This window comes from Melanotaenia boesemani, chromosome 18 (assembly GCF_017639745.1).
Source record: "Melanotaenia boesemani isolate fMelBoe1 chromosome 18, fMelBoe1.pri, whole genome shotgun sequence".
Lineage (NCBI taxonomy): Eukaryota > Metazoa > Chordata > Actinopteri > Atheriniformes > Melanotaeniidae > Melanotaenia > Melanotaenia boesemani.
Window position 1 is genome coordinate 17,176,931 of NC_055699.1, and position 15,839 is coordinate 17,192,769.

Consider the following 15,839-nt stretch of genomic DNA (forward strand, 5'->3'; position numbering starts at 1 on the left):
TGGGTCCAGCTGGAGGATTCATCTCTCTCGAATACAACTCTACACGCAGACGCGCACTCCGAGGTCCCAGTTGCGTCTAATCGGATTAGGTGACTATGGGTTAACAGGCTGGCGTCTCTCTCCGCCCTGCATGGGACTGTCGTGTGCGCAGTGTTTTTTGTTTTTTTTTTGGTTGGTTTTTTTTTGTTCTGTTTTTTTTTTTTTACTTTTACTTTAAGCAGTAGAACCCCCTTAGAAAATTCCCACATCCTCTGCGGTCGTTCGTTTGGCTGCCCCTGAAGCGGAAAATTTACTAAACGTGGTTTCGTTTACAGGACGTGAGACGGCAAATTTCCCTTATTGGGACATTTATGGCTCAGCTGGATACATCTCCGAAAGATGACTGATGGTGTAACCAAAGCGACCAGGAACATGTTCGGTTAGTTCTGCCTATGATGCCAAAGACCCAGGAGTTTTTGTAAGTAGACTCTCGTGTGCGATGTAAGACTTTTTTTTTGCGCTTAGTACTTTTTTTTTGTCTCAAAGAGACAGTCACATGCTCGCGCCCTGTGTGCCAGGCTGCACTCTACCCCGTAGATTGTGCCCTAGGCTCCGGGGTTAGATGGTGCTGATCACGGACGACAGGGATGGAGGAGGCGTCCCGTCGGTCCGCGTCAAACAGCTCCAGCAGCAGAAAAAAGCCGTGGCAAACATCGGCCATGTCCATCCTACGATAACCGAGGAACCTCTGTCCACCTATGAGGAAGACTACCTGGGGTCGTGCGAGGAGGATGACGAGGAGGAAGATGGAAGCGAGGAAGACAGTGATGAATTTGAAGAAGTTGACTTTGAGGACTTGGATGACTGTCGGAGTATCGCCTCGGACGACTCCTTCTATCCACCGGATGATGTGTTCGCGGACTCAGAGCGCACCCCGTCCCCGGAGAGCCCAGAGCCGCTGTCTTTTTTCAGAGCATGCTGTACAAACAACGCGGCTGTAGTTCGGATAATGATACGACATGGTGTCAAGGAAGAGGAGGTCAAGGAAAGAGACAGGAATAACAGGGTATGAAGCACGTGCATCCCACTTCTGTACCACATAACTTTGCACAGCCTAACTTTGGTAACAGATTCAGCAAGTTGTGAATAGTCTCTCACAGCTTACGGTTGATATATGAGTTTAGGAGCATTAAATCTAACTTTGTATTAGTTGGCCATCAAACTGAGGCACAGGCAGCGCTGACTTTTTTTTCTATGCAGCGCAACATGTGTAGTTAAAGAGGGTCGGATTCAGAAGGTGTTGAAATAATTAAGCCTAAGCCTGCCACACTGGCTTACAGTACTTACCTGCTCCCAGGCCAGTGAAAAGTATCAGATTTGACCTCTAAATCTAATGCATGCCATAGGTTTGCCAACATGACTTACATTAATGAAGGCTGCTCATTTGCAGTGCTTTATATTCAACAATTGTTGGTCTCTCTGGCTGCATTTTAAGTGTTTCGTGTGTCTACCCATGATCATTTTCCACAAACGTAATCATTTCTAAACAGATCTAGCAAACATGAGAGAGACATGGGAGAGTGGGCAAATGCATACTCTTGAAAAATACAAAGTAATCATATTTAAGAGATCACAACAAATCTGTCTTGCTTGGCCTTGTGGTTAACCAAGCATCAGGAACATTTAATGTTAAGTATAGCATAAAAATGTATCTGCTGTAATTTGTCTGGAAAAGTACATTTATACCTCTGGAAAAGTAAAACATCTTGTCAGAGGCCAAAGATGTATTTTAAATCAATCCACGAATCCAACAATAGAGATGTACGCCTCTTGTTTAAGAAATACTTAACTTTGTTATTAAAGTACTAAATCAAAGCTTTTAAACAACTGCTAAATGCTTTTATAAGAAGTGGAATGAGTTTGTTTAACTTTCACCCTGTTGTGCAACTTTCCAGAGTGAAGAGATACATGGTCATAGTGATGAAATACCAGATTGGTTTTAATTAACTGGAACAAGCTAAATTTTGAACAAGTCTCACCTGCCTTTTATTATGCAATGCTGTATCTAATATAAAAACCCACAGTGTGTGTCCAAACCTGTAAACATGAACAGTTTTCTGTCTGCAGCATGGGTTTCAAATCAGAAGGAGTTATGATCCCTGCAAGCATCTGTTTGTGGCCAAAACAAATAAGCCCACACTAATTATTGCCATATTTTCTTTCTTTTTTGCAAATTTCCTGTTTTCTTCTAGGGTAAATAAAGTATAAACAAATTTCATAGCATCCTTTAGCTATAGGCCAGCTTTAAAGCTCTTTGTTGATTTGACTGGTTACATTTGTGGTGATGGACAGATGCTTCAGACAGTCACTTACTGTTTTTATCTCTTTTTTTGGTAATTGCTCATCCTCTTCTAAACTATTTCTGCAATGGCTTTGTGTAACAAACTATGTGATGCATCAGTTTAGCTTTCTGTCTTAGTCATCAGATTCTCATTAGCAGTGTTGTTAAAGACAAATCCCATGATCCCGCTCCACTTGACAATGTCATCTAGCAACACCTTTCATCATCATCTCTCACTGCATTTCTCTCATTACTCCACATTTAAATTGTATGATAATTTAAAAGAGCATGGGAAGGAGGGATAGAAAAAAAATCATTAGAATGTCTGAAGATATTTATAATAGCTTAAATATATCTTAAACTATTTTTTTTAATTTCAGAGACATGCATGAATGCACAAATAGTCATTTGGAGTAAGGTGTGAATTTAAGATAAGTTAAAGTGAACGGGTACGTGCAAGACATTGAGTGAGGAAGAATCATGTTTTGATCTAGATAAGTAGGATATGGCCAAGTTATGTCCTGTGACCTTGGGGACATACATATACTTCAAGACACAATGCAGGGTAGGCAGCAGGTCCACTGGACACACATCCTGATGCAGATGTTAACATCCGAATAATAGCAGCAAGCCGACAAAGTGGTATGTCAGACAAAGACGGGTGTTTACAGCTTTGAATATGAACACATACAACACGCAGTTTCCTCTTCCCTCATCCGTATGTTCTAAGTAAATTTACAGTATAGTGATTTGTTAATCTTGAGAAACAAAGGACCTTATATTTATGTTACATTTGCCGTATTTAGAGGTATGTCATTGTATATAAATGGTATGACTGATGCGCTGTACAGTAGCCAAGAACTAAATTAGTTCAGTAACATTTTTTTTCTTTGCAATAAAACCATGCATCTTTTTACGCCTAACACTAACATGCATCAGCTCAAAAGTGGGCAAGAACTTCAGTTCACATTTGACATCAGATAGCTTCTTCACACCCATCTCGGCTGCATGTGATCAGATATCACTCCCATCTTTTCAGTTTGAAAAGATCAAATGCTTTGTGGTTTTAATCAGTAGGCTGCAGCAGTGCATGTCCTGGGCATAGTGAGCCAAAGTAATGAAAAAGATAAATGCAGATTTGTTCTATGTTTTGGCTTCCTCCAGGCAAACAGACTTGGTCAACAAATTTTAAAGCACTTGTAACAGTGCATAATTCTGTAGCTTTTTTTTGAGTTTAGTTAGAACTAGCAAATGATTCTGCACTTCTATTTGCATCGGTGGAGCTTAAAACAAGTTTGAACACCTACAGCTTAGATAATGTGGCAATATGCAGCCTGGACCACCTCCAGATTGGGCAAGAGAATTCTGATGCCAATGCAATTCTGGTACATATTTACTTACGCTGTTTTACTCAGTGCTCTGCAAATAATCTGTAAACTGAACTGGAGAGCAAACCAGGATCTGTGGATACAGGAAGGAAGCATATTTGTGTTTTTAGGATTCCTTCAGGGCATCGGTGCAAGGTTTTATCTACTTATTGTTACTTAGCTTATTCTTGCACAGTTTGGAGAGCATTTCAGTTTATATTGTACATGTATAATAGAGCATGTGACAGATGAACATCTTGAATCTTGAGGTCAGACACAGAAGAGTAAATCTCAACATTACTTGTTATCTCTGTCCTTAGTGGTAATTTTTCAGAACACTTATCTTTTTATGGATGCCTGACAGCTGAAACATTAGTGTCATACAAAATCAATAACAACTTCTTATGCATTTTTCCCTGCATGTTTTGGAAACCTTTTCAGACTCTGTTGCAAATCTATGTTGAAAAATAATGTCACGTGTCTTAAAAGTCAATAAAATATATACATTCTGCATAGAAGATTTAGTGAGAAAAGTGATGGTAAATTATGTGACATGTAAATTAATTCTCCTTGTATATAGATTAAAGCATAGTAATTACATCTACTGCTGCTTTCAGTTATATTATTGCTGTGATTTGAAGGTCTTTTAAACAAAATGCTGGCATTCGGATGTAAGATGTGTCAGATGAACATAAGCTTATCACCTCTTGAGTCTTGATTATTTGGACATGCGTTATAATATCATGTATCAAGTTAACATTATATCCTCGGGCACATCTGATCCTGTTCAGAACAGTGTGTGCTCCCTTTGGAGTGAATTAAGTTTCTATGCATACACACAAACACTAAAATGCAATCATATTAAATTAGGCCATGAGTCTCACTACCACTCACTCTGTTTCTCTGTGCACACAGACATCTAAACTCCCCTCTTTTAGAGAAAAGTGGTATATATTTTTTTGTTAAGGGGTTGGGATTAAGTGACAAATATGTGACTGATCCAGAACTGTATGCTTGAGCCATGCCTGCCAAGACAACAGCCAGCAAAGTCAACCACAGTGTGTCCAACAAACCAAAAGATCATCTGACTAACATACAGATCGACCAACTGGCCAACAGGCAGAAAAACTAAATGAGGCATAGGCAGATAGAAACAGAAATCTGGCACTGCAGATGGTAGCAAGCACAATGCTGCTAGCAAATGCAGACTAGTGGAAAAATCAAAGCGACAGTCATACACATCCGATTTGATACAGCCTTGTGAAAGCTCAGCTGGAGACAGAAAGACATTTAACAGGGTTGTTATTGATGGAAACGTGGCCTAGTGCATCTGTGCCAGTGGTGCTACAGATGTACATGATCGAGGGTAATCTAGAATGTGCATGTGTGCTTGTTCCTGAACAGAAGGATGTTCTGTCAACTGTAAAATGAATGCAACATAATTTAGGCAACCTGCAAAGATGCTAGGATTCAGCTGAGACCAATGCCTATTTCTACTGAAAAAAAAAATAGTGGGAAGGTTTTATGTAGGAAACAAAGGCAAAGGTAGAAGAAGGAAACAGCATTCTAGTTTCTCATACATAAAAGTACAATACCAGAGATTTCTACTCTACTCAGATGCTCTTGTGGTTCTCTTCAAACTGTTGCTGTTTAGATGCAACCTGCCAAAACTTCCAATACTAGCAAATTGAGCTACATCCCATAGGTAAGTAGGCAATTTGGTGGATTAATAAAACAGTTGGAACAGGACGAATATTTCATATTTACATTGATTATTGGTTATTGTCTATTTTCAGTGTCATAACTTGGCATATAGAGTTGTCTTTTTAAGATCCCATGATAGTAATGCAGTTAGTGTAATCTCAAGTTAGTGACACCTGTATCTGTTAGCTGCATTGACATATTTTGGTTATGCTGTGTACTACATTGTGTTTCATCCTCTTCGGAGGCAGTTTAGCATTCCCATATGTAATGTAGATCGACTGTTAGGTTTCCCCCTCCCCCTCTCTCTGTGTCATTCTGACTGATAAGGCTAAGCCTTTCTATTCCTAGCTCTGGATATTCCCCAGATTACTTAGGGTTTGCATCTTTGTGTGGCTCTTACTTTACGTCTGCGTGTTTTTATGGAGCAATGACTAGTTCAGCCTGAGTTTTTGTGGATGTGTGTGCAGTTTTGCTCAAGAGGAGCCTTTAACTTTGAAAATGCAAGCTTTACAAAATTGTTAAGAACCCACCACAGTCTTTTGTTATAAATTGCTCACATATTTAATTGAAATTTCTAGCATTATACACAATCACTTACAGAAGGACAAGTATAAGTGTAAATATGCAGGAGAGAGTTGTACAGGATGTACCCAGCCTCCTGCCTTATGGCAGCTGGGATGCACCACTGCTTACCATGAGCCAGCTAATAGGATAGAGTATAGTTTAATGAACTATCTACAAGTGCTTGTTTTGATGAAGGAACAATATTCTATGCTTTCAAACACATCTTTTTTGTACTTAATTAACTGGTGGCCATGTTGTTAGTCATTAGCATGATTATCTTTTACAACAAACTTTTACTATCTTCACAGAGGTTCTTTAAATCTTTTTAAATCTTAAAAAAAAATAAACAAATACATTTAAAAACAAGAAGAGGGTGAATGCTTGAATGTGTAACATGTGAGAAAGATTCACAGGGAAAACAGGATGTAATCAGACAACTGCTCCAGACATGCTGCAGGGCATGTTGCTTAAGCACATCCCAGCAAGACTGGAGGGTTGCCAGAAATGTGTGTGTGCATTTGTGTATGTGGGGAAGTGTGAAAAAGACTAAGACAAAGTCTAGAGGAGTGTCTAAACAGAAAGACTTATCAGATGAACATCTTGCTGGCAGTTTAGCAGCTACTCCACACAACCTTTGTACACCTTTTCCGTCAAGCCTGACAACATTGGTGTGACTGCATTTCCAGCTGGCTGACAGCTCGACTTGTTTACTTGTTAGTTTGTACTGTAGGTGAGCCACATCAGTTGTATTTGTTTTATAGTTCAACTAAGCTTCTGTACAAACCAAATGCTTAGCTGACATATTTAATTAGGAAATCATGTGTTCACTATGATAAATATTAACACAAAGACAGTACTCAGTAAGCTGCTGTCATATGATTTATCAGCATATTTACTTGTGAAATTAAAAACATTGGAAACATTCTCAATTTTTACGAATTTGTGTCAGTTTATAAACTAGAGTGTTCATTTGTCCTCTCACAGTTTCAGTGTTAAGTTTCCTCCAAATATGCATATATTTTGTGGGTTTTCTGTAAATCTTCAGGACTTATCTGTGCTTTTTTTTTTTTTTTTTTTAGTTATTGTACTGCAGTTATTAATTTCAGCAAAACACTTTTGGTTACATCCCAGTGTTTAAAAGCATCATTTAATGTGGTGACATCCTGTACTCCAGGCCAAAACTAAAAACTTGTTTTGCCAAGAGGTGGGAAGCATGACGCAGATTTAATGAACATTTTATGAGAGGAGAACATTGTGTTACAGAGGCAGGCTCACGACTCAATGAATATTAAATGTGAAACACTTACTACTTACCTAAAATTTGTAAAAAAAAAAAAAAAAGTACATAAAATTTCTGCTGCTATGATGAAGAAACTTGGAGGTGCAAAGTTAATCCCATTCCACTCACCATGTAACACAGCAGAACATAATGTACACTACCCCTGATGACCTGCAGCTTGAGTCATGAGGTTGTGATGTTTGATGTGCACATGTTTTTTTTTGTTGTTTTTTTTTTTTTTTTTACTGTATGTGGGCATGTCTTGTAAAATGTATTCATTGGAACCCCTATTTTCAATAAATTAGTACTTTTTGCTCAAGATCAAACACAAGATTAAATAAAAAATTAGCCAGCAAAAACTGGCAGCAGAGAACATATAAACGTGCCTCATGCTGATTGCATGTGCTATGACATAAGCAGACCTGACTAGCTGACAGTACATATACCTCATCACAATGACTTGTGCCTGATTTCTGCTTTAGTATGGAACAGGTTGGGTATTTGTTTCCTCTCTTATTTAACAATCTTTATTATATCTATTTTGCACCACTGTTTACTGTGTAAATGATAAAACATCAAATCCTGAAACTGATTCATTGTACTATTTTATAAAAAAATATGAAGAATTTAATGTCAGAAAAGCTGGGACAGGGCAGTGTTTAACAATTTGATGCAGGCTTTGTTTTTAGCTATGGTCCATAAACATGTAGGAACTGAGGAGTCAAGCTGTTGGAGCTTTGGGGATATTGTGCCATTATTGGATCGGACTACTGATATGATATTCTAGCTGTTCTAGGTCGTATTTTGTGTTTCATGTTGTATAAAATGTTTTCAGTCTTTGAAAGATCTGGATCAGTCCAGCACAAGGACCAATCTACTAAGTCATGTTGCTGTATTAGATGCAGTATGTGCTTCAGCATTGCTTTGCTAAAAACACCTGGATGTGAGCATGTGTTGTTCTAAAACATGCATCTATAGTACCTTTCATCTCTGATTATGCATTTCCAGATGTGCAAAGTTGCCACGTCCACAGCCACTACAGTACACCCACACCATCAGAGATGCAGACAGTGGAACTAAGCCCCAAAACACCCCGAATGGCCCCTGTCCTTTTTAGTTTAAAAGATATGACATTCAACTGACCACAGAACAGTTTTCCACTTTGCCTCAGTCCATTTTAAATGTGCTTTGGTCCAGAGAAGATGGTGTTGTTTCTGTGTCATGTTCCCATACCAATTCTTCTATGCACTAAGCTTTAATCTGCATTTTTGGATGACATGACAAGCTGTGTTGGCAAACAATCATTTCTGGAAGTGTTTCTGAACTCATGCAGTGACTGCCATGACAGAATCATGGATGTTGTTAATGCTGTGCTGCCTGCGGCCCACATTCAAGATCGATTTTTCCCAGTCCCCATGACTTAGAATCACCAGATATTATGTACCATAAAGGATAAAATATTAAAAATGTCTGCAATTTTATATTTATTATCATCAGTGCTGAAAGGTACAATATATGCAGTTTTTTTTAACCTGAATATTTATTTGCTGAGCCTTTGCTCATTGTCACGTCTTAAAGACTGTTTTTCTAAAGTGTTCTTTTACACCCAATAACATTCCTGATCTGTTCCCAGTTTCCTTAATTAGTTGCAACATGTTCACCCACATGTTATTTTTTGTATGACATACTTTTTTGCTGATACCATCGCAACTTTTCAGGAGTGCTATAATCAAATTAACGATGAGCTAATTTTCCATAACACAGTGACAGTTTTTTAAGGGGTTGAATTCTGTATTGCCATTTTTACATGTTTGGAGGGGAATTTGAGTTTTATTTATATAACCTAGTAATGTCTTTCTGTTGGAACTTGAACTCCAAATTCTTTTGGATAGAAATATTCCATATGCAAACACTTTATCTACTATGTTGAAAACTCTATGTTCTTGACTTCTGGTGGTCAGTTTGTTTTTCTGGTCCCTCTGGGCACAACCTTTATCCAGCTTGCCAATTTTCCACTCTCATAAATTTACATTCTCAGAATAACATTTACACATTTGTCTGTTCATATAGTGTAAAAAGGCCTCTGTTTGCACAGTCGCTCTAAAATAAAGCCACAAGCATGAAGATCAGGTGGGGTGATGGCTTATTTTTCCAGTGACTTCAAGGTATCTTGCAAAAAAAAGAACATATGCCATATTTAATCACAAATATCAGTTTTGGAAGCTGCACAAAGGTCCCCTTGTCTTTTAAAATCCCACTCATACTGCCTTCATCTTCTTATTATATATGTGTGTGAACACTATAAAGGGATTTTGCTTTAGAAAATATTTACTATATTTTGGCTGATTCCAACCTTTAGCCTGTCATTCCCCATCACAAATATCCATGTTCTGTCACTTTGTGTCTCAGATAGGACTGCTGATTGCCTGTTACCAAGGTTTCGTGGATGTCGTCATAGCACTGTCTCAGTGTCCGTACCTGGATGTCAACTGGCAGGACAGCGAGGGAAACACTGCACTCATAACTGCTGCACAAGCAGGTAATACACTGAAACAACCTAACAAATTCATATCAGGGGTACCTTTGTATATAAATATAACACAGAGATGCTGACAGTACTGTTAGACACATGCACACACTGATACAACACACAGCTTGGCACTAATGCTGACACAGATGAACACACACAAGTTTTCACCATTCTATAACAGAGCTGAAATGAGAAGTGTGTTGTCTAACCAGCCATGTGGATTCAAAATATTGTAGACAAGCATAAATAGAAATACATTTGAACCTTCTTTTGTTTAGTATTGTCTTGCAGTCTCTTGTACTTAAGTAAAAGTAATTACTGTCTTCCTCTCTTTGTTGTCAAAGGCCACATAACAATTACCAACTATCTGCTGAACTACTTCTCTGGGCTGGACATAGAGAGAAGAAACTGTCATGGCTTCACTGCTCTGATGAAAGCTGCCATGCAGGGCAGGGTGGAGTGTGTGCGCTCACTCATGATGGCAGGTCATTAAAAGGATGTTTTATTTCTGACTTTGCATTTAGGAATTCTAACTTCTCATCTCAGAAATTTCTAACATATATCTAGAGTATCTGCACAGTGACTTAATATCTAGGAATTTTGACATAATTCATATTAACTGAGATAGCTTCTCTAAATTCTGACTTACTGCCTCTAAACCCTCAAAAGTTTGACTTATTTGCAAAACAAACATATTTTTTAAACTAACCGAGACATAGAAGCTGGAGAATTTCATTGTTTGGACCAATTCTTGGTGCTGCACACAGCTATTAACTGATCCTGTGAGAGTTTTAAGTCAGTGGTGAACATGAGCTGACCTCACAATGCTCACCTTTTTTACTGTGTTTTAATAACTAGTTTCTGCATTATGCATTAATCTTTTTCTGTCCTCTACTGGTCCACCAGGAGCCTCACTGAATGCGAGGGACTTTGGGCGTAACCTGACTGCTAGGGAATGGGCTTTGTTCACAGGCCGTTTTGAAACTGCTTGGGTGATGACACGCCTAATGGAAAGGCCCTGCCCATCCCAGTACTCTGATGCATACAGGTAAAAAGAAAATACTGTAGACTTGTTATTGGTGAGACTAGAACACAAAGAATTGTCTAATTTTTTTAAGTTTTAATGTTTTTCTTCCCTTTGATTTATCTCATGAGAATAAACCCTTAAATCCCTCTTTGCAGTATGTTTAAATTTAACTTGCTCCTTCCAGTCTAGAGTGGCCCCCGCTGGCATCTATGGTGGCCAGGTCCCAAGAGCCCCGAGGCTGTCTGAAGCGCATCTCAGACACCATGCGGAGCGTCTTCAACATCGCAAACGTCACCAACCCAGAGGAAGAAGGCGTTATTGACCACATGGTGTCTGTGACAACAGCTATGAGGAGCCCTTTTATTGCCGTGGCATGCCACACTGTGAGTAACTAAGCTTCAAGATATTCTTAATCTGCATCTGTGTATTTTTTACTAACAAGTCTGTCAAATATTCTACACATTCATCCCAACCCATGCCTCATAAAAACATCACACTATAAACTTATGATTAAGCCTTATCTTTAATCATACTGTCTCTATGTTGCATTGGAGTAATAGTACTTTAAAGTATAAATGTGGCACTAATTTATCTTTTATTTTATCAACATATTCTCTGTTCCTCATAATTATAAGCGATAACTAATTCCACCCTAATCCTATAAGCAGGTTATCTGTGCAGGCTTAACAGTGCTGCACATAATAAAGGGACAATTGATCCTTGCTATTAATTAAGAAACATCTATAATTATTGCTACTATATCTATCTATCTATCTATATATATATATATATATATTTATATATATATATATATATATACACACAACTAAACAGGAACTTTGTTTTGGTCCAGGTGTGTCCTGACAGCCCTCCAAGTGTGGGCAAACGTCGCTATGCAGTCCCAGAGATCATCCGGCAGCAACGCGCCAAAGAGCTCCGCTCCAACAACCCCGACAGGGTGGACAGTCACCGCAAACTCTTCCAGAACTCTCGGGTAACACTGGTAGCCAAGAACTCAGAAGACCGCAGAGCCAGCCTTCAGGTCCAAAGAATGGTGCCTCGACATAGGAGCTCCAGCCTGGGCATGGTGGCTTATAACCAAGTCCGGGAGATGCGGAGAACCAGCCTGTTGCCCATGCACATGGTACTGAGGAGGAGCAGCGTCAGGCCGGGCTTCAGCATCCCCAAAGTGAGGATATCAAAGGCCCCTGCGTCCACCTATGAACCAGAAAAGATTCGACGGAAGAGCAGCGCCAAAGAAGGAGGGGCAAACCTGCTACAGATCCCCAAGTGGCGGTACAAAGAGCTCAAAGAGGAGAGAAGGAAAGCAGAAGAGGCTGAGAGGAAGAGGCTGGAGGCTGCAACCAAAAGACACATTGCAGCTGGGAAAAGGAAATAATATAATTACCTCAGGAATCTTGTCACACTTTAATCCCCGAAACTGAACTGATTGGAAGTTGTTTCTGCAGTGATGGAGGTGGGGTGCTCACCAGCCCATTAAAAATGACTGACACTACTTTCACAGCTTTATTACACAACACTCAGTGTCCTTTTTAAGGTCAAACAGCAAATACCCAGGGGATTTAATACTTGAAATGTTTCTAGATTATTTATTTTTCATATTTATTTCTTATTAATAGACAGTGGGGACTGTAAGCTTTAGGTGCTGACTTCAGCAGTTTTTTTGTAGTGTCACACTGTAGTGGGGCAGAAGACATATTCTCTCAGACTGCAACCACAGCAGGTGTTTATTCATCTTTCTGACCAAATGAAAAGTGGAAGCAGTTTATTTGTAATACTTTAGAATAACATCTTTAAAATATTGACTGGTGAGCATGTCATTGGCTAAAAAAGCTAAATATGTAATGCAGAGTCTAATGTTGATCGACATATATATATATATATATATATATATATATATATATATATATATATATATATATATATATATATATATTTAGGATGCTTTTTGTTTTGCTTTAAAATGAAAAAGCCTGAATGTACTTTGCATACACATATATTTTATATTAGAGATTTGAATGCTTTTTGATGACATTTTTTATTCGGTATGGATTTTTTTCCACATTCTGATGTCAGATGTTTTCTAGTCTTAATATGTGGGTCCAAGACTGAAACACAGAAAAACTTTCAAATCTTTCTGAAAGGGAAGAAAGTTTAGCTGATTTCCAAAATGTTTACATTAAAAACAATTACACTGAATTCTTTTTGTTAGTTATAAACTATTATGCAATGACAGAGATGCGTGAGTTTGGTGTATACTGGGTATGGATGATGTGAATGAAATAAACACTGAAAACTTATATTTTTTTGCCATCCCAGCACCAAAAAAGATGGACGATGTCAGTTTTAAAGGGTAATAACTACAAGTAATTCTGAAGCGATGGTCTATAACTTATGGAGACAGATGAAAAACAGCCAACAATCACAGAGCAAGTGATCCTGTTTGAACATTAAAACTGTGGAAATAATGAGGCGAAAAATAACCATAATCTAAACACACAAAGCCACGGGTAAAGCTGTGATACAACATTGTCTGGAATTTTGAGAGCACAATTTCACGGTCCTTACTCCTCATGGCGACTGCAGCTAAAGTGCTTTCCAAGAGTGTGTGTCTAATATGCATGGTGATGAGTTGCTAAGGGGTTACAAGGGCTCTGCACAACCAAATGGTTTCTTCAAATAAACTTCACTGACTTCAGAGTGGCAGGGTGCTTAGACACTGCCTGAAGGAAACCATCTGAATGTGACAAAAGAAGAGAAGACTGCACATTTATTTGAATATATATATATGTATATACATATATAGTTATATATTGTGCAGGATGTGTACAAGTTAATTGGAGGTATCCAGGTTTTACTGACCATGAATAAAAACTATATTAATTTGCAGCTAACTTGTGTGTCATTTTACTGTCAGTAAGATTGTTTTCAGTTTTACTTTCACTACATCAGAATGCACTTAATAAACTGCATGATTATGTTGTTTGAGTCAAGGAGTGAAACAAAAACCTATTTGCCCCTGAATGCATCAGATGATATTTAGGTCATTGTGGCTCAAACAACTGTTGGCTTAGATTGCAACTTGGGATTATGAAGCTCCACAGGCTTGGTCAGCTTTTCCCAGATCCCCCCTTCCCCCTCCCCACCCATCGACCCAGATCTCTCACAGAAATTTAGAAGTAGCCAAATAAACAAGGTGCCATGCGCTGATAGTGTGTCAGCTATTACATCATGGTGCGATGCCACAAGCTGGAATTGACCCGATTATACTGTAGATCAGCTTTGACGGAGTGCTTATGTCAAACCCTAAACCTGAGAGGGAATCCTAAACTGGGGCCCTCTGCTGGTCAGTTTTGGTAAAACATGCAACACTTTCAATTGAATGGCAATAACTCTTGTATTCTTGTCAACTTTAGTCCTGATTTATCTGTCCAGCAATGTCAAGAAACTTGATTACTGTAAATAAAACAATCACAAAGAACAATATTGTATATAGTAGAAGCTTTAAAACTCATATTAAATAACTGTAACTCTTTTAACTAAACATGTTTGTCAAATGAAAATAATTGAGGGTAAAATAAAAAAGATCTTCATCCATTTTTTTAGATACACAACTACCACTGATAAAAAAAAAAAAACGAGTAATAATAATTCAACTTTATATCCTGTATAATTGAATATGTCAAATTTAATATAAGTGACTGAATTAATTTAATTATGCCTGAGACATTTTCATTTATCCCACAGGCCACACATCATAATAAATAATAGAGGGTTAATTACATTATCCTTAAGGTCACAATTTCACAACTAAGCTATATAATTACAATTATGGGGTTGCAATCAAAGACAAAAATCGGTCTGTCTCAATGATCTCCAGTGTGCATAAAATGATCAGGTGTCTTTTTTTAAGTTATGGTGGCCTTAATCATAAAAGTGAACAGCACTAAAGAAAATCTTCTCCTGGGAGTTTCACATAACATTTCCAACACAACTTCTTGTTTATGTACTGATCCATGCAGACCAAAGATAGTGGCCGTGTGATGATGGGAAAATAAGGAATTTAATAAAGATTTAGGAGTCAAAATGTGACTGTAACTTTGTCACTTTAGCCCAACTGTCTTATCAAACTGACCAGAGTGTTTTTCCCTGTACTGCTGCCAGCTGACTGAGTAAACCAAAGCATCTGGAGAGTTTCCAGGCAGTTTGGTCGTAGATATGACCAGCTTCAACTAGCTGAAGCCAGTTTGAGTGTTCTTAACTGGTGATGTATACTCTGGACTAAAGAAACAAAGTGTAATCATTCTTTTACTTGTAAAAGAATGATTACACTTGTAGTTATTGTATGAATAATATGATTAATTGCCATATGTATTTAAAATTACTTCCACAGCTGCAAGTTAAAAATCAACATTATTACCATATTACATGTTATTTTATCTCAAATTGTTCCAATTTACAGCCTCTATTCCCCAACTCTATAGTTAGATTCCAGAGATGGCAAGCAGGGAAACTTTTAGGTACCGTCTCACTCTCATTTTGTTCTTCAGCATGGTGTAAATAAGGCATGGCAGGGAAAGGGAGTCCAGGAGATTGTGTCTTCTTTAATTGGGGAGTTTCAGCTTGCTGACCGAAGCTCGATACCAACTAAGCTTGCACCGGCTGCTTTATTGGACTAACATAAACTGACAGAACACCTGGCCGCAGATGCTTGTGTAACGATGGATTACATACACCAACACCTGATTCACACTGCGCTCAAGTGTCTGTGTATGTTGAAGGAAAAACAGAGGACAGCTCCAGGAGAGATGCTTCTGTTTCATTTCGGAGTGCCACCTGAGCTCTAATCCTGCAGCGTGAAGTGCTAATTCACAGTGGGATGCTCAGAAGGTTGAGGTAAGAAATTGGAGACAATCCATCAAGTAGGACTAGTTGTACTAAATATTTCATCTTCCTTGTTGCCTACGTTGAAATCTTTATTCTCTTAAACTACACAGGTTTTCTGTAAAATAAAGACAAGCCGAAGA

The 15,839-nt window shown here is 38.3% G+C and overlaps 1 protein-coding gene across 1 annotated transcript; it reads left to right on the forward strand.

Annotated features, from left to right (window-relative positions):
* Positions 1-215: 215 nt before the first annotated feature.
* Positions 216-12,675, forward strand: ankrd33ba (ankyrin repeat domain 33ba). The gene is made up of 7 exons (XM_041967492.1): positions 216-457; positions 526-1,045; positions 9,644-9,773; positions 10,109-10,249; positions 10,671-10,812; positions 10,976-11,174; positions 11,645-12,675. Exons 2-7 carry the CDS (start codon positions 602-604, stop codon positions 12,188-12,190), a joined length of 1,602 nt encoding a protein of 533 aa, XP_041823426.1. The 5' UTR covers positions 216-457; positions 526-601; the 3' UTR covers positions 12,191-12,675.
* Positions 12,676-15,839: the final 3,164 nt, after the last annotated feature.

What these genes read in the sequence shown, in the direction of transcription:
- ankrd33ba (XM_041967492.1), top strand. Translation starts at nt 602, where the DNA reads ATGGTGCTGATCACGGACGACAGGGATGGAGGAGGCGTCCCGTCGGTC. An exon ending in AAAGAGACAGGAATAACAGG is followed by an intron (nt 1,046 to 9,643) that starts GTATGAAGCACG and finishes TTTGTGTCTCAG; the next exon opens with ATAGGACTGCTGATTGCCTG. An exon ending in TTGCCGTGGCATGCCACACT is followed by an intron (nt 11,175 to 11,644) that starts GTGAGTAACTAA and finishes GTTTTGGTCCAG; the next exon opens with GTGTGTCCTGACAGCCCTCC.